Here is a 20,472-nt window from a genome sequence, read left to right as displayed (position 1 = left end):
TACTACAGTGTCTATTTTTAGTGCATTTGAGTATTAGCTCAGCTGGATGGTTGTTATTAGTCCTTACATTTGTATGAATTTCTGTACCACACAAAGAGTTTTAAAACACATTTATTATACATATCTCAAATGTGGCCTAATAATAATAATATCTATTGAAAACATTAAAAATTCAAGAAACAAGATATTATAGTATAGAAACCAAAGGCTGGGATTTTATTTATTTTTTGAAAAAAAGTAGGACTCCAGAGAATGGCACTTGAAAGGTTTATCTGTGTGATTTAAAGACTGGGGCTGTTCTCATGATACCCTGGGTTATTTAAGCCATGGTGAGGCTGTGGTGCGTGCAGCTGCCCTATTGAATATGCAACCCCTACTCAGAGGTTGTCATGTTGTGTTGTGCAAACTTGGCAAGTGTGGGTTATGAGAAGGTTGAACAATGCTTGCACAAGCCATGTGTCAGGGCTCAGCTTCAGCGCTGCAGTGGGCCATGTAGGCTATAGCCAGGATTTGATTAGAAGTAGCGTGGAAGGGCTTGGGTCTATTCAGCCTCTGGAATGTCAGAATCTATGTGAGCTTATCTCTGTCAGTGTTCTCAGACCAGAGCCAGGGGGAGTCACCCAACTCCCTGTCCACCTGCTGGTTTGGCCTTGGCAGGCAGGGAAGCTGTAAGCTGTCCATGAGAACCTGACAGAGGTAGGGTGGGGTTTGCAGAAGGGTCGCCCAGGTTGAAGCGTCAGTGCTGGAGGACTGAGCAGCGATGCCCTGTTTAGACGGGGCTTACGGAAAGGCTAAAGGCCCTTGTCAAGCAATCCAGAAGGGGTGTCTTACAGTCATGCCTTCCCTTTTAAGCTGATGCAAAGGTGAAGAGCCTTTGCCAGGAACATCTTGTCTTCATTGCCTGAAGCCTTCTCTGTTTGGATCCATCATCATCTGGGCTTTTGGAGGCACTCTTCACATGGGCTCTCCCTTGATTGGAACGTTGGATTGCTAAAGACTTGCCATGAAAAGTACTGTGAGGCTTCTCATAGACTTCAACTCTTGTTTGCTGTGGATTGTGTGTCTTTGTTTGTTGTCAGCTTAGCATATTGGCAGGCTGGGTTTGATCTATGACTTTTGGACTTTCCTCTGCCTGGACACATGCAGTGTGGAGTTACCAATGCGAAAGTGGTGGCACGGACCTCCTTGCATGTCTGGGTTTATCCTTTTGATCTTGATAGGCCTTAACCATGTAGCCTGGAGTTATCAACAAAAGATTCAAAGTTGGACTCTATGGGTGTGGTTTTGTTTAGGCCTTTCAAGGCTTTTGCAGCTGTTTTAATTTTTCTGTTTGTGCTGAACTTTCTGCCAATTAATCGGATGAATCTGAGCCCCAACATTTGAGATGATTTCTTTAAAATCACTTCCTTTACATTGTTTTATAACATCTGCCATCATGCACCTTCTGTTATCTTCTATTACCCTAAAAAGTCACCAAATTCTTAAGCTTCTGCCCATAAGGAAGAAGCTTCATGCCCACCATCATTTTGCTCTTCCTTGCATCTTTTCTAGTTCTATCTACTACATCCTTTTTCAGGTGGGGAGGAGGGGTCCAGAACTATACGTGGTAATCTAAATGTAGATCAACATAATTATATTTACATAAAAGCATTATCACTTGCTATTTTATTTTAAATCACTTTCCTCATTATTCCTAGCACTAAATTTCCTTTTTTCACCACTGCGGCACACAGCTGTTTTGAATCAACTTTGTACCATGATCACAAGATCTCTTTTCTGAATTATTATCAAGGGATAATTTCTAAAATAAGAAGGTGCTGGAATTCATAATATACTAACTAGCTTGGCCTTCCTTTGTCTTCGACCAGATTTCCTGGTTACTTTTGATGCCATGACTATATCTTATTCAAGTAGTAGAAATAGAGGGGGGCTTCATTATTGTAGTGGTTTGGCAGGAGCATGTTTGTTCTCTCTCTGTCTCACACACACGCGCGCGCGCACACACACACACACACACACACAGTCCTCAAAAGACAGAAGCAAAGACATCAGTTCCTGCTCCTTGAAACTCAAGTCTTCTCATCTGGGGATATGGGTTTTTTTATTTTTAGAGAATTGCCTTGCAAATGCTTCCTGAGCTAGGTGGAGAGAAGGTTTATTATTATTATCCCAGATTGCAGATTTGAGGGAGGTGGGCCGTGAGACAGAGAGATGTTATGCTCATGTTGTGGTGACATTGGTTGAAATACTTTACAGCAACCCAGCAGCGTAGTCCAATATTATCTCTATATTGCAGTTTGGATCATGGTGAAGGCTGTGTCACATGTGATAGGTTTGTAATGGAATGGAATCTGCTGTTTCTACACTTATTTCAGATGGTGGGGGCACTGAGACACAGTCGCCTACAAGATCCCTGGAATGTAGTCTGTTACTCTCTTATAAATTATAATGAATATTGAGGCAGAAGTTACACAACCATCCTGTATTACGATTTTTACATGCAAATGGGGGCTGCAATTGATAGGCTCACAACGACGCTGTAATAAAGGATTTTAAGAACTGCCATCTACCTGATCTGTATTGGTGAAATACAGTGCCACAGATACAAATCAATGCAATATTACACGGTACACACATGATCAAGATTCAGAAAATTACACAGGATATAAAACTTGAGGGGTAGACGTGTTAGTTGGCTGCAGCAAAAACAAAGAGTATTGTAGTACCTTAAAGGCAAATGATTAAGGCATAAGCTTTTGAAATTTGCAGGTCACTTCAGATGCAATAGCCTAATATTTCGCTACCAGTGTCTGTGTGTCTAAGGTTGCAACCCTATACCCGTTTACCCGGGGGTAAGCCCCACTGAACTCAATGTGACTTACTTCACAGTGATATATAGGAGAGCACTGTTAATCATCTCAAGTCATCACACAATAGTATTGAACACAGCGCAGCGAGAGATTTCGTACGAACACCTCCCTCCCCCAAGTTAAACCTCATTAAATTACCACATCCATCACCCGCTGAAAGCCGGCGCTCAGCGGGTTGCAGACACCTTATGCTCCACTCGCTTATCACTTTCGTGCAGACGCACTTTGCTTCTGCTCCTCTAAACACTTTAAAATGGAGATCGCCAATCAAAAGGGAAGCTGCCATGTATCACTCTAAATATCTATCTCTATGGCTGGCCGCTTATCCCGTGTGGACGCAGAGTGGGGTCACTCTAGACCTTGGTATCTCTATGGTGAAGCCTATACCGGGCCCTGGAAGATAGACCGGAGGATCCGCTCCATTCCAGGCCGGAAACGAGGTGGTGTGTGTGGGGTCTATGCTCAGAACAGCCGCAGTTCTTCCTGTTTATCCTTTTTTGACTGGGAGAGGCAGCTGCGGACCGGCGAAATGCACGGAGACCGAGACCAGAGCTAGGCGAAGGAGCTTCCAGGTAGAGAATCTTCACCAAATATATTGGGCATCATCACCCCGTGGTAGCTGCCCTTTAGGCTTCGGTCAGCCCTGTGCACGCTTATCTGGGAGTAAGCACCACTGAACTTAGTGAGACTTGCTTCTGAGTAAACATGCTGCTTGTGTGACCGTCCACCAAGGGACTTGAGTTGAAAGGAGTCAGCTGTATGAAACAGCGCTCTTGTAAAATGTGCTAGCTGTGATCAAAATGGTAATAGTTTTTAACCGGAGAAGAGTCTTTCTGACTCTTCCTCCTCTCCAAGATAAAATGGATCTCTAGGATTTGGGTATAGTTACCATGATTTTTTTTTATTTTTATTTTTAAGAAACACTGGTTTTGTAAGATTTGTGAAGGAATTTAATTCCATTTAAATTACAGATTTGTGGGATCCGTTTACTTTGTAGTGGGAAATGATCCATATAGTGATAATTTTAGTCTATTCATGCTGACCAACTTGCAGCTTTAAAAAAAATCATTGGACTGATCCGGGAGATCCGGGTTCTAGTCCCCACTCAGCCATGGAAGCTCACTGGGTGACTTTGGGCCAGTCACAAACTCTCAGCCCAACCTACCTCACAGGGTTGTTGTTGTGAGGATAAAATGGAGAGGAGGAGGAAAATGTAAGCCGCCTTGGGTTCCTTGCAAGAGGAAAAAGGCGGGATATAAATGCAATAAAATAAAAAGTAAAATAAATAAATTATGGTATAGCCAGAAGTTAAGAACTTTTAAGCCCATTGATTTCAATAGGAGAAGGTTAAATGTGTGCTTAACTCTCCAGTTGAAATGAATGGGACTTTAAGGCTGCACTCCTATACACAGTTATCTGGGAGTAAGTCCCATTGAACTCAGGGGGGCTTATGTCTGAGCAGACATGTATAGGATTTCTCTGAACAAGTTTTAATCTTTATTGGATTGTGCCCATGATTAACTAGGCTGATGTAGTAGGGTTTTTTTGGTTCCCAGTTCCTTAGTCAACACAGATATGAATAAGCAGCTTGAATAAGGCTGCCTCAGTTGCATCTCATTTAGACTACTGTAACCTCGACCTTGGGGGAGCTGGGGGTGGCGACGGGCCGACAGGAAGCTCTGGCGTGGGCTGGTCCATGAAGTCACGAAGAGTCGGAAGTGACTGACCGAATAAATGACAATAAAACCTCCTCTACTTTGGGCTGCTGTTGAAAACTGTTCAGAAACCTCAGCTGCAGCCACACTGTTGACTGGAGCCAGTTAGAGAGAGCATGTGACTCCCTTGTTACAAAAGCTTCACTGGCTACCTGTCTGTTCCAGGACACAATTCAGGGCACTGGTTATGTCTTATAAATGCATGTGGGGGTATCGTGCCTGAGAGCATTTTGCACAAAAATTAAACTTTGGGGATGAAACAATTGGGTAACTGGAAAGAGGGATAGTCTCCAGCTATCAGCAGTAATGACTTGACCACAACTTATTTTGGGGTGCAGAGGCTTAATGTGTTGACTGGGGGATATCATATGTGAAAGCATTCCCCAGAATGTGCTGAAGCATCCTGTTAGGACAATCTCCCAGCAGCAGGAGTATATGATTTACAGTGTCCCAAAGCTTATTTTGGAGAGCAGAGGTATGCAAACTTCTGTACAGTTTATACAGGTTGCTTATGCATGCTAGCATTGAACCAAGCAGCAACATCAGCCTTCTTTGAAACAGCTGAATTTGAGATTTTTCAAACTGAAATGTTTTCCTTAGCTTTTTGGATTACGATGATTAAACTTTCAAGTATCCTAGGGGTAAATGGATAATTACATAGCAGTCGACAGAGGACTAGAACACATTTACTCCTACTGAAGTTAGGTTGGTGGCTACAGTGAAGGGGCCTTCTCAGTCGTGGCCCCCCATGAATGCCCTCCCTATGGAGGCTCACCTGGCTTTAGAATTCAATGGTTAAGTTGGGCGGTATAGAAATAAATAAATAAATAAGTTTGCACCTACATTACTATCTTTTTGGTGCCAGGCAAAGACCTTTCTTTTCTTCCAGGCATTTTAGAGACTTAGTTTTTATATTTTTATGTCTGTTCTTATATATCCTGTACTGTTTGTTATTTTGCACTGTATGGTATTGTATTATTCCAACCATTTGTAGTCCTCCCAAAGAACATTTGTTACTGGGCAGATTAAAAATAGAATAAATAAATTGAAATGCATGTTGTTAAAAGCAAATCAGGAAAGTATGTGATCAAAAAGGACATCACTACCAAGGTTTGCGCTTGCAACCCATTTCTAGGGCTGCAGTAAACCCAAGATTATACAGCTTCCTTTTGGCTGCAGTCTTATATACCTTTACCTGTGAACAAATTCCATTGAACTCAGTAGGGCATACTTCTGAGTGACAAGAAAAAATTGCACTGCTAGTTTCTTGTTCTCCAAATCCTCAGTAAATGTGTGTGGGTGTGTGAGGGGGGCATTGTTAGAAAGCAATGCTTGAGGGAGATCACATTTGGATAACTTGGGAACTTAGTCAGCACCATTATTTGCACAGTTATCTTTAAACTTCCTATGACTTTGTTTTTCCTACCAATTTAATCAGGTGATTTCTGTGTTTTTCTTCACAGTATAAAGATGTTGTGCTTTTTCTGATCTGGATCACGATTTCTGTTTCTCGTATTCCACTTCTCTTTTAAAAAGTAGGCATTTACACCTAACTTTGTCTCATAGTGAGGATGATATATTTTCACACTGATGAGCAACACTGAATTTAACCTGGTGCTTTTTTTCTGGCTATTGTGATTAATTTGACCTGCTGAACACTTTTAAGACTAAAGGCTCAATCCCATGCAGACTTACCTGGGAGTAAGCACCATTGAACTCAGTTGGATTTAACTTTTGTGTAAACATATATATAGGATTGTGTTGTCAGTCACAGACTTCTGTAGTCTAATTTTTGAATGAAATAATAAGCCAATAATTTTACAGCCCTGCCAATGGGGTTCTCTCATTTTTAACTATGTGTTTACTGAAACCATTTTACCCTGCTCCTCTGCCAAAATGGCTCTCGGGGCAGTTTGTATGAGAACAGCAAACAAGACCGTTCCTACCCATGGGTTAACAATTCAGGGGTTCCACAGCTACTTTTTTCTAGTAAGATCAGGGATAGTCAAAAGGCTGCTTAAACTCTTTGCACACACAGTGAACAAGAACAGAGGATCTAAAAGTACTCTTTCTTATTGTGTGTGTGGTTGTGTCAGAGATAATTTTTTTCTTCTTGCTGTCAGACATGTGATTTCATGAAGAAACATAACTTCGAGGAAATGTAATGATGATCACTCACAATAGCATATCTATCTCATTTTCACAGGTGAAAATAATTGAACACAGCAGATAGAAAAGGATACTTCAAATATGGAAGAAGATGCTAAACCTCTTCTAATCCCTGTCGGAGGTGATGAAAATGATGTTGGAATCCTCAATATTCAGTTTACCCCAGAGGACCTGAAAGGCAAAAGGTGAGGAGAAATACTTAACTATACACTTTCATAATAGTATGGACAGATTTCTTCCTGCTGGAATTCCCTTGTTCACACAATGATTAAAGGTGCAAATACCCCATTATCTTTTGCTTCTCCCCCCCGCCCCCAAAGAGCCCTGTAAGAAAACAGTTAAGCAGCCCTACTGAAAACAGAAATATCTTGTCTAAATTTGCAATGCAATGCAGTTTTAAATATTAGTTAAAAAATAGCATGCTGGTTCATTACAAGAGCATAAGAAGAGCCATGTTGGATCAGACCGAGGTTCCATCTAGTCCAACATTCTGTTCACACAGTGGCCAACCAGCTGCCCATGGGAAGCCCACAAGCAGGATTTGAGTGTATCAGCACCCCCCTTCCCATGTTCGCCAGCAATTGGTGTACTGGAGGTAGCATATTGCCATTAGTTCTAGTAACCATTGATAGGCTTATCCTTCATGAATTTGTCCAATCCCCTTTTAAAGTCATCCAAATTGGTGACCATCACTTCATCTTGTGGAAGGGCATCTCATAGTTTAACTCTGCACTGTGTGAAAAAGTACTTCCTTTTATCTGTCCCGAATCTCCCAGAAATCAGCTTCATGGGATGACCCCAGGTTCTAGTATTATGAGAGTTCTAAAAGTGTTCTGTAGTTCTAAAATAACTGGTGCATGCATATAGACAGAGCAAGTGTAAATATTGGGGGAGCACTGCATATACAAATGGTGACTTTGAGTTGGGGCCTAATTCTGGAATGTGAAAAAGGAGGATGGATACGTCTGAGCATGTGCAGATTGCATTTCTCTCACCGCAGAGTAAGCACAGGCTGTCCTCAGGCCTCTGGAATGTTCTGCCTTGTCCTAAAGTTGCCTGTGCTTAAAAAAGGACACAGGCCTATAAGGGAAGCAGCAGTGGCAGCAGGAACGCTACAGAGCTGGGGAGAGCTTTGAGCATAATTTCTTTTTACTGTCTTACCACCATAACTTGGTATTGAATTGCTCAACGGGTTGCATCCAACATAAGCCTCCCTCAGACAGAATGGCTCCTTCCCTCCACTGGAGGCTACTGATCTGGTGGAGGAACCCTGCTGGCATAAAGCGGGGTGACTATCTTTGTTGATTCCCCCTCTCCCTGCAGTCCCCTATGCCCCTCCCAAATCTACTCCAGATGGTGAGGGAACCCTCCAGAACGGCAGGGGAGGCGGTTCTGGGGGGCTACAGAGGGAGGGGGGGAAATCAGCGAAAATTGCCTCTCCCCTCCTTTGTGCTAGTGGGAGCGTTTTGAAGCACAACTCCACCAACAGAAAAGAAGCTGGATCCAACCCATTCTATTGTAGACTGCCTTGTGGATCCTTTAGAATGGCAGGATGTGCAGCTTTACAAATATAAGTAAAATAAAGAACTGTGGAAGCAAGTTCCTCTAACATCATAATAAGTATGCTCAGGATTGTAGCTTTAGTAGGCAGGATTGGCCAGAGGTTGTGGCTTCCAAGTACTTTAAGCTCTTAAACCTCTCCTCTTAGAAAGTTAATAACTGACAAGTTTTCTTCTGACAAAAACCCTACTCAGGTGTTTTGATTTTGTATAGAGTATACACACGAGGAAAGGAAGCACACCAGCCCCACCCTGCTCTGCCATTGTTGTGTTCGTTGCTCTGAACTCCTAGGGGGTGACTTTCTGAAGAGGGGAGCCTCCCGTATCCCTGGAGGCTCTCCATGCAATTCAGAACGCTGACGGATCCAGAGCGCTGTCCTCTTCAGAAAGTCGCCCACTATGGGTTCAAGGCAATGAATGTGGGGAGGAGGGGAGTGAACACGCTCCTTCTCCTTGCGTGTTTACTCTATACAGAATCAGAATGCCTGAATAGGGCTACAATCATCCTGGTTTCAGACGTGATGTCAGGGTGGAAACTGAGCCGATAGAACCCCAGAACAGTTCTGATTCTGAGGAGGATCAGCAATCCGTGGGAGAGGAGCCAGCTCATCCCTCACAGGCATTCCTGAGATAGTGACGCTGGCAGTGAGAAAGTGAGGGAGGGGGGCGTGCTAGACGCTCGATGCAGAGAGCAACGAGCGATGGAGGGCGCGGAAAGGAGGCGTAGCACCCGTTTGGCGCGCAAGCAATGGCCGCGTCCCGTGGACCCAAGGGAAAGAGGGAGGATCTCTCCCTAGCCCATAAGTTCAGGGTCTTCAAGTGATTGTCCTTCAAACGGGGACCAACTGCCTACCCGGAGCATAGGCCACTCTGCTGTTCATTGCTTAGTTGCTGGTGACTAGCATCTGAAAGAGGCATTAAGTTGTAAAAGTATTAAAGCCTTGAAAAGAATCCTTTCGTCTGTGTCTTGAGTTGGCTATTGGAGTGTACTGAAAGGGGCCGCTAGGGCGCTCCTGACACGTGCGTACTTACAAATTTAAGTATATGCCTGAGTGAATCAGCTCTAAAATGCAGCAGAATTGAACAGGAGGGGTAGGGAGATGGGAATAATGAGGTAGCACTCCTTAGGAGTGTGGCTTTGGAAGACGTCTAGGAAGCTTATGGCCCAGCTGAGGTCATTTGGGAAAACTCGCTCTTGTGGCTGTAGAGCTGTGCGTGGTTGAGGAAGAATTTGTCATATATTAAAGAGTAGGAGGTCAGTGGAGAGTGGTGCACATCTATGGGGTAACTAGTTAATACTATCTTGTTTTGGAAGAACTTCAAGGTAATGTTTCTGGAATGACATTTAATCCTTGTTGTTCAAACACTAACACAGATTCTCAGTTTCTTTAAACATATGCCACTGTAGTATATAATTTGTGGTTCTGGGGGGCAGCTTTACTGCTATTTGGTTAGCCAGAGAGACGCTCAAGTATGTATCCTGTGACCAAAAAGATAGTGTGGGGTAGGTTTTTTTTTGTCCTTTCATAATGGATCAAAGTCTTAGCAGTTATGGTGTGGTTTCACACAATGAGTGACACAAAGCAAGGGAAACTATACCTTTCAATTAGATCAAATTATCTCCAAAAATATAGGAAGCCAACTTGTGTATTCTTCATGCGTGTGCCTCCCTCTGTTTTTTAGCTTTTTAAATTTGACTTGCCAGAGATGTTATTTATTATTATTTATTGCATTTATACACCACCTTTTTTCCTCTTGCAAGGAAGATGTTGAGACTTTCAATTAGGGTTGCCAGCTGTCAAGGTTCTAGTCCATCCACTTCTCTGAGATCTAATTATTCTATATATAGAGGGATTTTATTTTTTGCGTGAAGAAGTCTTCAGCCATGTGAACTGCCCCATCTACAGTCTGAAGTGGTACAGCCCAGACAAGCTGATGAGAACCAAGCCTTATGGAACAAAACCTGTAGGTCATGGGAAACTATGTCCGACTAGGTTTGATGCTCTGTCCCAACCTTTCCCAATCTGGTGTCCTCCAGAGGGTTTGGATTTCAGCTCCCATAAGCCTGAGCCAGCATGCCAATGGACAGGAATGCTGGAAGTTGTATTCCAAAACATCTGGAGGGCACCAGATTGGGGAAAGGCTGCTCTATCCTTTGAAAAACAACAAAATCAAAACTAAGCAAATTTACTAGAGAGCATGTTGAACCGACTGAACTCAGAGGAGCCTTTGAATAAACCTGCTTGGAATCATGCTGTAAGAGAACCATCTGGAGATTGGGGCACCTTCCCTATGAGAAAAGGCTAAAAAGCATACGGGGCTTTTCAGTTTAAAAACATGATGACGGACGTGGGATCAGGTTAGAAGCTTATACAATTATGCAACTTGTGGAGAAAGTAGGTGGAGAGAGGTTTTTCACCTTCTGTCACACTGCCAAGGTTGACCAGTTCAACTGATTGGCCATCAGTTTGGGACAGACAAAATAAAGTACTTTACCCCACTCATAATTTATGAAATTTGTTGCCATATGACTGTGCTGGTGGCTTCTGGCTCAAAAATGGTATTGGGACACATTCTTGGATGATAGGCTGTTGGTCATGATGGCTGTGTGGCAGGGGTGCAGAAACTCACGCCTGTGGGCCAAATCCAGCCCACCTGAGGTCCTAATCTGGCCAGATGGCCACAGCCCTTTTCCTCTGATGGCCAACCATTTGGTGGTTTCCTGTCTTTTGCACTTATTTTCCCCATTTTAAAATGTTGAATTGCCTCTCCTAAGGCTTGCTTACTGGCAGTAACAGCTTGAAGCTAAAATATGCTGGCATTTTGTCCCTGCCCTGCCCACCAGTGGAATGCAGCCCCCATGAGCTTCTCCAGAAATTGAATTTGGCCCCTGGGCTGAAAGAGGTTCAATACCTGTGCTATATGGAGCCTCCATGTTTAGAGGCAATATGCTACTGCATGCCTGTCACTGGGGCACAACTACAGTAGATGCCTGTTGCCTTCAGGCCCTGCCTGTGGGCTTCCCAGAGCCATCTGACTAGACAGCAGAATGCTGTACTACAGCCTTCCCCAATCTGGTTCCCTTCCAATATGTTGGACAGCAACTCCTGTTAGCTCCCAATGGCGATGTTGGCTGGGGATGCTGGCTGGTGTTGCAGTCCAACACATTGGGAGAACACAAGGCTGGGAAAGGCTGCTGTACCAGGTGGATCTAGCTGTAGCAGGTGGATCTTTGTACCAGGTGGATCTTTGCTGTACCAGGTGGATCTTTGGTCTGATCTAGCAGATCTCTTATTCTGTGTTTGTTTTTGGGAAGGGTAATTTCCCTGTAACTTGATAAATGCACTGCACAGCTTTTGCAGGAGGAGATCTCAGTTTCTGCACCAGAGCAACTTTCATCTACAGGGCTGGCCCTACCATGAGGCAGAGTGAGGCAACTGCCTCAGGCAGCAGATTCTGGGGAAAGCAGTGACACCTGAGTGCCCCCCCCCCCACCATTCACTTCTCTGGGAGGACAGAGCTGTGTGTGTCACACAGCCTGTCGTGCACCCTCTAAGCTAGCCTGCTGCCCTTGGGTGTGGTGGGGGACGCTATCCCATTACCAGTGTTCAGGCAAGGTTCAGCTGCCAGTCCAGTTGGCTTCATGGAATGGAGGGGGTGCCATCTTGCCCTTTGCCTTAGGCAGCAAAATGTCTTGGGCTGGCCTTGCTCACCTACCCTGTGATCAGAATAGATGAGGTAAAGGTGTTAACTTTCCAGAACCATTACTCATCTACTCTTAACTTGGAAGGATTTTTCAGGCAGGTGGCTGATAGTAAAAGGCTGCATGAGGCATTGGGGAGTAGTCAGTGTATGTGGGGTGGAAGCCTTGTGGAGGGAATGTAAGGAGGAAAAGGCAACATGTTAGATCTGCCCAAATGAACAGGAGACGTCTAGTGGAGATGGGTAGTGGTGGACTCTGTTCCTGAATGGTCAGTACTGTCAGCTCTGACAAACCATTCAACTATTTAGATGTGAGGAACTGAATCCAGGCATTTCATCCACCCCAAAAGTGATCAGTACTACCATAGCACCAGTTACCTATTCAACAGGGAAGATCCTCACTTTCTGCTGCAAGCAGTCCATTGCTGCACAGGAACATCTCTGGATGCTGGAATCTCATAACTGCAAGTATGAAAGAATCTGGTGTTCATTAATATATGCCTTTGCAAATGTTCCACTTTGAAAACAAGATTTTCCTTTGTATCTTTATGATCAAGATAGCTAGAAACATGTTTGGCTTTTTTTTTACATGTTACAACTAGGTTAGGAACATTATGTCATGCTTGTCATTTTAAAATGTAAATAGATAAAAATGTATCCCTTTCAGAAATAAATTAGCTATTTTTTTTTACATAATTAGCATCTGCTTGCTTTCTTTTAATTTTGGCTAAGGGGCTATTGAGTTCCTGTTTCCCTTTCAGGCCATTCCATGTAGAACCTACAAACATTGTCAGTGTGAGCGATGATGTGCAGAGAGTTTCAGACGAAGCCTCAGCAATGAATAAGAGGATTCACTACTACAGAAGGCTCACTTCACCTTCAGATAGAACATTGGTAAGACAAAGTTGGGCTCCTGTAAAACTTCAGTTATGGATGCTGACACCCCTGCTGTCCTCCTTTGGATTGCTCGCTCTCTGGTGGCAGCGCTCCGTCTGATCAGCTTTTGAGTAAGATGAGAGCTCCCCTTCAGCAGTGTAGTCTTTATCAATTCACAATGAAGAGAATCTGGAGGGAAAGGAGGTTGGTGACTGAGATGTATGGAGATCTAATAACCAAGTGGGGTGAGTAAGGAGAAAAGCATTTCTAGAAGTTAGATAGGCCCAGCCTATCTTAAGGAGCGCCTCCAGCAACACCAGACAGGCTGCTTAACAAGATCAGCCTGAGATGGCCTTCTCTCTGTCCCATCAGCCAGGACAGCTAGACTGGTGGGGACGAGGGAGAGGGCCTTTTCTGTGGTGGCCCCCACTCTGTGGAACTCCCTCCCTAGGGAACTCCACCATGCCCCCTCTTTAATGAGCTTCCGTTGTGCATTAAAAACGTGGTTGTTCAGGCAGGCATTAGGGGTGGGTTAGGGTATTTTAGAAAATGTTTTTATTGTAGAATTTTATTGTTTTAAATTGTTTTATTATATGCTGTACATCGCCCAGAATGGCTGGGTGACCAGCCAGATGGGCGATTAATAAATTTAATAATAAATAAATAATAAATAAGACTGTTCCCATCTTTCCAAAGGTACATGGGGCTCCAGATGTGTTGATTGCATTGGTAGCAAAACTACCTCTGTCCTGTCAGTCTAGATTTTGAAATAGACTTTGCAGGACAAAAAGACAATACATTCTAAGAAGTTGCTCAGATTACTTTAAAACACTGGCACCAAATTCCCCAAGGGCCAAATTCCATTTTGGAGAAGTTCTCAGGGACCACATTCCAGTGGTTGGCGAGGCCAAAGGCAAAAGGGGCACAGCTGAAAATGTCAGCATACTGTAGCTTAAAGCTGTTACTGCTGGTAACTAAGCCTTAGGAGAGGCATTTCAACCTTTTAGAATGGGGAAAAAATGGCACAGAAGTCAGAAGACCAGCAAATGATGGCTGGGAGAAAGGAGTTGGGGATAGGCGAAGGGTCATCTGGAGAACCTCAGAGGGCTGCATTTGTCCCCTAGGCTTGAGAATCTGCACCCTGCTTTAAAACTAGGCTATGACAGGTGTTCAGGATCCTCAAAAGTTCTGGATTTGCATAAATATTTAGTTCCATTGCCTGTATGGGTTAGGTACTTTGAGGATGCATTTTCGAGTTACTTAAAAATAGAGCACTGAAATGTGTAGGGGTAGATAACCTGGTCCCCTCCAGATCTTTGGACTATAACTCCCATCAGCCCCAGCCAGAATGGGCACTGGGCATGTAGTCCTAAACATCTGGATGGCCCCAGGCTGCCTCCCTCTGAACTAGGTTATATGTAGCTACTGTTGAATTCTATAATCCAGTCCAAAGAACATGCATTTTGTATGTAGGTTTGCAGGGAGGTGATTCAGGTATATATATACTGGACTTCCGTGGGCAACATTCACAGGTGCAATTCTGTAGTGGCAAAATACAGCTTTAAGGCTGTACTGGGATTAGCGCGTCTTGTGTTCTTTTCAAAAACAGTAATTAAGCCTTCACAATGCTGTAAACCAGGGTGCAGGACCTCAGGCCCAAAGACCAAGTCTAGTCCTCCTGGGTTTCTAGTCCCAGCCCTCCAGTGTTCCTCAGATGGCCACATTCTCTTTACCCCAGTTACTACCAGCTGCTGGCAGTAAGAGCTTTAAGATAAACTATGCAGGTAGTTTGGTCCCACTCCTTTTGCCTTCAGCCCCACCTACCACCAGAATGTGGCCCCCAAGAGCTTCTCCAAAATGGAATTTGGCCCTCAGGCTGAAAGAGGTTCAGCAGCCCTGTTATAATAAATGACTAGAGGCAATCTTAAAAAACACTTTCACATTTCATTGGTGGTAATGCTGGAGGGGCAGACTGCCAGACTAGTGCAAACCTGTTTGCAGTGAACATGACTGTGTTAGCCCAGCATCCCCCAGCATGGTGCCCTCCAGATGTATCACTACAACACCCATCATCCCCAGCCAGCATGTAAATTGTGAGTTGCAGTGCGGCACATCAGGAGGAAGTCAGACTGGGGAAGGCTGTGCTAGCCCTTTGGTTTTGTTGTTCGACTGATAGAAAAACCGGAGTAGGATTTAATCTGAGCCAGGGCTGAGTAGCCCTTGAAACCCTTTTTCAATACTAGGCATCAGCTTTGCAACATGAGTTGTAGCACTAAAAGAGTGGTTGGCTGTGAGCATCTTTAGAGTGTATTTCTCTCATTACTGAGCGACTATAACTAAGCCTCCCATATCCAGACTTGTGAAGCAAAATGGGGCAGTAGAGGTGGGGGGAGAAAAAAAAAGAGTACTGTGTTGGAGCACCAGAGACTTACACTGCTTTGTGTTCTCTCTTCTGCCAGGTGGCTCCTGATCATGTACTTCCTGCTCCAGAAGAAATCTATGTGTATAGTCCATTAGGAACTGCTTTCAAAATAGATGGCTGTACTGATGGTCATGGGAAAAACTCAAGCGTAGTAACAATGTATGTGAAGTTACTTGGTACATGGCAGATACCAAGTAGATTATTTTGGAGTTTATGTGTTGTAAATTCACAATCCAAAATGTAAAAAGAAAAAGCAACCTCAAGTAATTTTGTTTCTTTATATTTCCATGTGTCCCCTGCTAGATTTATGATCTGGAATACAATGTTGGGTACATCCATATTAAGTATTCCCTGGGGAATAAAACAGGTAGGGCAAATCTGTGTGTGTATGTCATGAAAAATATTTGCATGAAAAATCTTGCACAGCAGATCTGATTTGCATTAACATCGTAATTTGCTAATGCGTTTAGTTACAAAACAATTCCATTTTTAACAGGCAGGATTTACTACTGGAATTTGTATTATTCTGCTAATGGGCATATTGACACTTTACTGCTGCTACAGAGTTCTGAAATCAAGGACAATGATACGTAAGTATGCGTTTCAGTAAAATACATGTGTATGTGTGGTTCTCCTTTAAGGAATCCTTTGCACCATGACTTGTGCCCTTCAGAATATTTTCTAAAGTGTTCAGTCAGTTGTAGGCTATTGGGCCACCTTCTTGCCCTGCATGAGCTGAGAGCATGCACTAGAACATCCAATGCTTCCCTGTGGGGAAGACTGGTAGCAGTGAGCAGGCTGTCATTCCAGAAGAGAGCCATTCCTGAGCTTCTCACTGAGAACTCCGGAACATACCTGGCATTAGCACATGACACCCTTGGACAGCTGCCAGGACCCCTGCAGGGCTCCCGCTATATGCTGGTGCCTGCCCTTGTCCTCCTGTGCTATGTGGCTAAGTCTGGGAGCCACCACTTTAATTTTGCACTATGCCTTGGAGAAGTGCTGTGTTGTAGGCACTGTGGGAAATTAAAATGGCTGCTCTAAGCTGCCTGGCGCTGCTGCCTGCTGGAACCCACCAACCAGCACTCTGTGCCCAGTGAACTTGCTTAGTCCTCATTGGGCTTTTTTGGGTCTACCTTTCGCTTAGGTTTCTTTTTTCTAAAAAAAAAAATTTGCACTTCTGCAAATCTTGAGGTTCCCCCAATCCTTCTGATACCTCCCTCTTGTGCATGGATGGTGCCTACATAAGGACCCACGCTCGGAAAAGAATATGAAATATAGAATTATATTCTATAGTTACACTCAGATATACAATTAACTTGAACCTAATGAAAATGTCCCATAGATAATTTCATTATTCATTAATACCGTGTTTTCTACATTCTAATAGCTAGTAATTATTTATTTAGAGAGCAATTCTATGGCCCCTAGACAGCATCTGGGGAGCCATAACATAGTTTGGATTTCTGCATCTGAGGTCAGAGGCAGCACTCAGACCTAGGAGTCCAAGCCCCCTGGCCCCTCCCGCTTGCAGCTGGCACAGAGAGAACCACACTGGCTGCCTCCCCAAGGTCGCAAAAGTGTCCTTGGAGAGGACGGAAAGGAGACAGTTCTGTGGGTGGGGAGGGGAGGGGCGTGGGGGGGTTGGCTTAGGAACAATCCTCTGACCTTCTCAGCCTCCTTCTTCCTGCTGTGCACAGCCCCAGCTAGATGGATGAAAAAGTCCATCTAGCAAAAATGCAGAGTGAGAGGAGTGCAGAGGTGAAGAACTTGCTCTGCATAGGATGCCTGTCAGACTCTAAGTTTGGAGGCTGAGAGGCATCTCGATAGGAGTGTGCTCTTAGCAGCTGAAATTAGACCTAACAATTCTAAATGCCTGTGCCACTCTTGGGGACTGCACCTGGCAACCCTATGCACAACCCACAATATATCTTAAAATCTGGTGAATTTATTTTCTGTCTACATGTGAGGGTTACTTCAGTGTTGCTCAGGGCAGGGCCTTTCTGTTGTGGTGCCAAGGCTGTGAAATTCTCTTCCCAGAGAAACTGATTGGTGCTGTTCTGTCTTGGCTTTAGAAGCTGAATGAAAACACTGTTTAAAGAAAAGTATCAGCTGATGGTGGCTGTTGTACTTTAGATATTTTGATTATTATTTTAAAAATGTAAGCCACTTTTGTACCCCAACTGGAAAAGCAGAGTATTAGTTTTAAAACATTTCAAACACTAATTTAAATCACTTTAATTGCACTGAAGAAAATGGGACTACATTGGATCCAGCTTACTCGGTTTAGGCTGTACACAGGCTTCTTCACTGTTGTCATGGAAGCTATATTCAAGTGTTTGCTGCTTTAATATATGCAGATCAATTAATTAGCAAAAAACACTATTTTTTATTTTACTGTTAGGAAACTGGGAATCAAGTTGTCTTATTATTTTTATGTGGTTATTTTAGGGTGCAATCCTATGCATGCTTAGGCAGAAAAAAGTCCTACATTTCCCAGGCTGGCTGGGGAATGCTGGGAATTGTAGGACTTTTTATCTCTAAACCTGGGGTCCCCAATCTTTTTGGACCCATGGGCACATTTGAGAATTTGAGAAACCGCTGTGGGCACCACCACAAAATGGCTCCCACAGCGGCTGTAGCTGCTCACATAATGCCTGCTGTGAGGGCTTGGTTAGTCAAAAATTAGCTAAAGAGGGGCAGGGGAGAAAAACAATGAGGCTAGAAGCTGGAAGGGAGGGGGAAATAGCAAGGGAAAGTGGTAGAGGCAAGAGAAAGAGCAAGACTAGAGTCTATGAGGGAGAGAAAGAATGAGCGTCTGTGGCGGGGGGGGGAAGAGCATCTATGAGGGGGAGAAACAATGAGCTAAAGAGGTGGGGGAGAATAGCAAGGCTAGAGGCTGGGAGGGAGGGGAAAATAGCAAGGCAAAGGGGTAGAGGGGAGAGCAAGAGCAAGGCTAGAAAGGGAGAGAAAGAAGACTGCCCTAATGTTTTCCAAGGATTTTCTTCAAACAATTTTCCTGAAGGGGTCAGGGAGGGGAGAGCTTTGTGGGCGCCCTTGGAGGTCCCTGCAGGCGCCATGTGGGGGACCCCTGTTCTAATGTTTATGTTTGATGCTAATTTATCTTTAGAAGACATGCTCCCTATACATCTAGCATAGGATTAGATGAGTAAGTCCTAGTATTAACCTTTTGCTTAATAGTTGCTGTTCATACTCTTGTTTTTTCAGCTTCCGTAGATACCTCAGCTTGGGAATTCCCAGATGTTTGCAAGTATTATTTTGGATCCTTTGGACAATGGTCTAGCCTTTTATTTTCAATGGTGTCTCTTATTGGAGCCATGGTGGTTTACTGGGTACTCATGTCCAATTTCCTTTTCAACACGGGAGAATGTATTTATAGTAAGTGCAACTTTTTCTGTTAATTTCTTGCAGCTGGGCCTTGGTTTTCCTACTTGACAAATAGATGTAATCATTCATAACAGACCTGCCATTGTTGCATCAATTCAGTCTCTCTACATTTCCATGCACTGAATTCTGTGAGTGTTTTAGAAGAGATGAAAATCTCACCCAACTTAATTATAAGTAACTTGCCAGCTACCTTTCCTCAGGTATTTAAAAAACAAAAGAAAGCCGCGGCACAGAGAGAAGACTTGTATGTTGCAGCCAGAGTAATCCTGCGGGGTTGGAGGAGGAAAGTACTGTGGTGGAGGAACCACCAAAGCCCTGCTGGGCTTGGTCCAGCAGGGCGAAAGGAGTGCGGGCATTCTTCCTTTTTCCCCCCAGCTGCTTTTTTTTTTGGGGGGGGGTACTTTTCCACTATTCTGGAGGGAAGTCGGGGGAAGATATCCTTAGCCTCCCCATCTGCTCATAGAATGCCTTCTTTTTGACATTACTGCCGCTGGGGCACAAATGGTGGAGCAGCAAGGTCAGTGGAGGCTTCCATACCCCAGCAAGGAGGCTTTTGGAGGTGGACTTCCTTCTTCCACCTCTGCATCTCCCTCTCCAAGGAAGATCTGCTGAATCCTATGCCCTTGGGATGCCCTTCCAGGGACCATAGGATCAAGGTCCACAATAAACTGTTAGAGCAATACGACAATGGAACCAATTACCTAGGGAGGTAGTGGGCTCTCCCACACTGGAGGCATTCAAGGTGAAGCTGGACAGCCACTTGTGAGGGATGCTTTGACTTAGATTCCTGCATTGAGCAGGGGGTTGGACTCGATGGTCTTATAGGCCCCTTCCAGCCCTACTATTCTATGATTCTATGAAAGTTTGCCTATGTGCCTCTCTTCCACAGTGGACTGTGCCTAAAGCAGCTCATAATTAAACATCAAATATCAAATCTGAGCATTAAGCAAATATCCAAATTAAGCATTAAGCAGATATCCAAATTAAGGCATACAATTGGAAACGATGAGAAAACATGGCAATGAATTCAAATAAAAAGTCAATTCCATAATTGTAGCATAGTATAAATACAAGGATACAATGAAATAATACAATCTGCAGTTAGTACATAACAACCAGACACAACAGCAAGATCGACAATAATTGAGGCGGGGGGACAGGGAGGACTAGTTAATCCAATCCTTGCTGCTGGTGCTGTTCTTGCCACATTCCAAGAGGCCCCAGTTTTAAATACAATTTGGAATCTTGGGGACAGACTCCACTTACCAGACTGGATGGTTCACAGCTGGCTCCCCCATTTTAATGTGGCAACTTTTAAGACATCTTGGAAGCAAACATGTTTTTTAAGAAATGAGAAGGCTGCAGTTCCACCCTGTAGTGGAGTCAATCAAATGGCATGTAACTCTTCAGTTATCCCTATGTTTGGCCTGGAGACAAAGACACTTTGTTCCCTTATGTCATTGGACACCCTTCTCACTTCAGAAAAGAGCTCCTGATCACTGCCAAAGGTGCCTGAGTGCAATGCAACAAAAATCATACTGACATTACGATTGTCTCCTAGGACAAGCAGGGGCTTGCTTTAAAATGAGAGGCCAAATTATCCTTCAAAGCCTTTTTCTCCAAGTAAAACACCTGAACAGTTCAGATTTCATCAGGCAGCACGATCCGCTAATTTCCCATGTACAGGTGTCCCATTTGTGGAAACTTAAAAATGCCCAAGTCTGTAGGGAATGCAGTCCATCTATAGAGAA

The 20,472-nt window shown here is 44.0% G+C and overlaps 2 protein-coding genes across 6 annotated transcripts in view; one reads left to right on the top strand and one right to left on the bottom strand.

Annotated features, from left to right (window-relative positions):
* Positions 1 to 3,180, bottom strand: part of DDX4 (DEAD-box helicase 4) — a 42,166-nt gene extending 38,986 nt beyond the window's left edge. Inside the window, exon 1 of one of the 2 annotated variants that reach the window (XM_084833250.1) lies at positions 3,009 to 3,180. In XM_084833250.1, the coding sequence (XP_084689376.1) occupies positions 3,009 to 3,017 (9 nt within the window). In that variant the 5' untranslated portion in view covers positions 3,018 to 3,180. The remainder of the gene's footprint in view (positions 1 to 3,008) is intronic. The other variant, XM_084833246.1, reaches the window with a different exon arrangement.
* Positions 3,181 to 3,301: 121 nt separating this feature from the next.
* The window catches only part of SLC38A9 (solute carrier family 38 member 9), a 57,264-nt gene continuing 40,093 nt past the window's right edge, over positions 3,302 to 20,472 (top strand). For 2 of the 4 annotated variants that reach the window (XM_084833258.1, XM_084833254.1), the window contains exons 1-7: positions 3,302 to 3,442; positions 6,792 to 6,939; positions 12,777 to 12,909; positions 15,351 to 15,472; positions 15,617 to 15,680; positions 15,810 to 15,903; positions 18,542 to 18,712. In XM_084833258.1, coding sequence (XP_084689384.1) covers positions 6,836 to 6,939; positions 12,777 to 12,909; positions 15,351 to 15,472; positions 15,617 to 15,680; positions 15,810 to 15,903; positions 18,542 to 18,712 — 688 coding nt within the window. In that variant the 5' untranslated portion in view covers positions 3,302 to 3,442; positions 6,792 to 6,835. Of the gene's footprint in view, positions 3,443 to 6,045; positions 6,121 to 6,791; positions 6,940 to 12,776; positions 12,910 to 15,350; positions 15,473 to 15,616; positions 15,681 to 15,809; positions 15,904 to 18,541; positions 18,713 to 20,472 lie in introns of those variants that run through there. The other 2 variants (XM_084833255.1, XM_084833257.1) reach the window with 2 other exon arrangements.

This window comes from Heloderma suspectum, chromosome 2 (genome assembly GCF_057233095.1).
Source record: "Heloderma suspectum isolate Gila_16-S chromosome 2, 16-S_ref, whole genome shotgun sequence".
In the NCBI taxonomy this organism is placed as follows: Eukaryota; Metazoa; Chordata; class Lepidosauria; order Squamata; family Helodermatidae; genus Heloderma; species Heloderma suspectum.
This window is presented reverse-complemented; position numbering and strand designations above follow the sequence as displayed.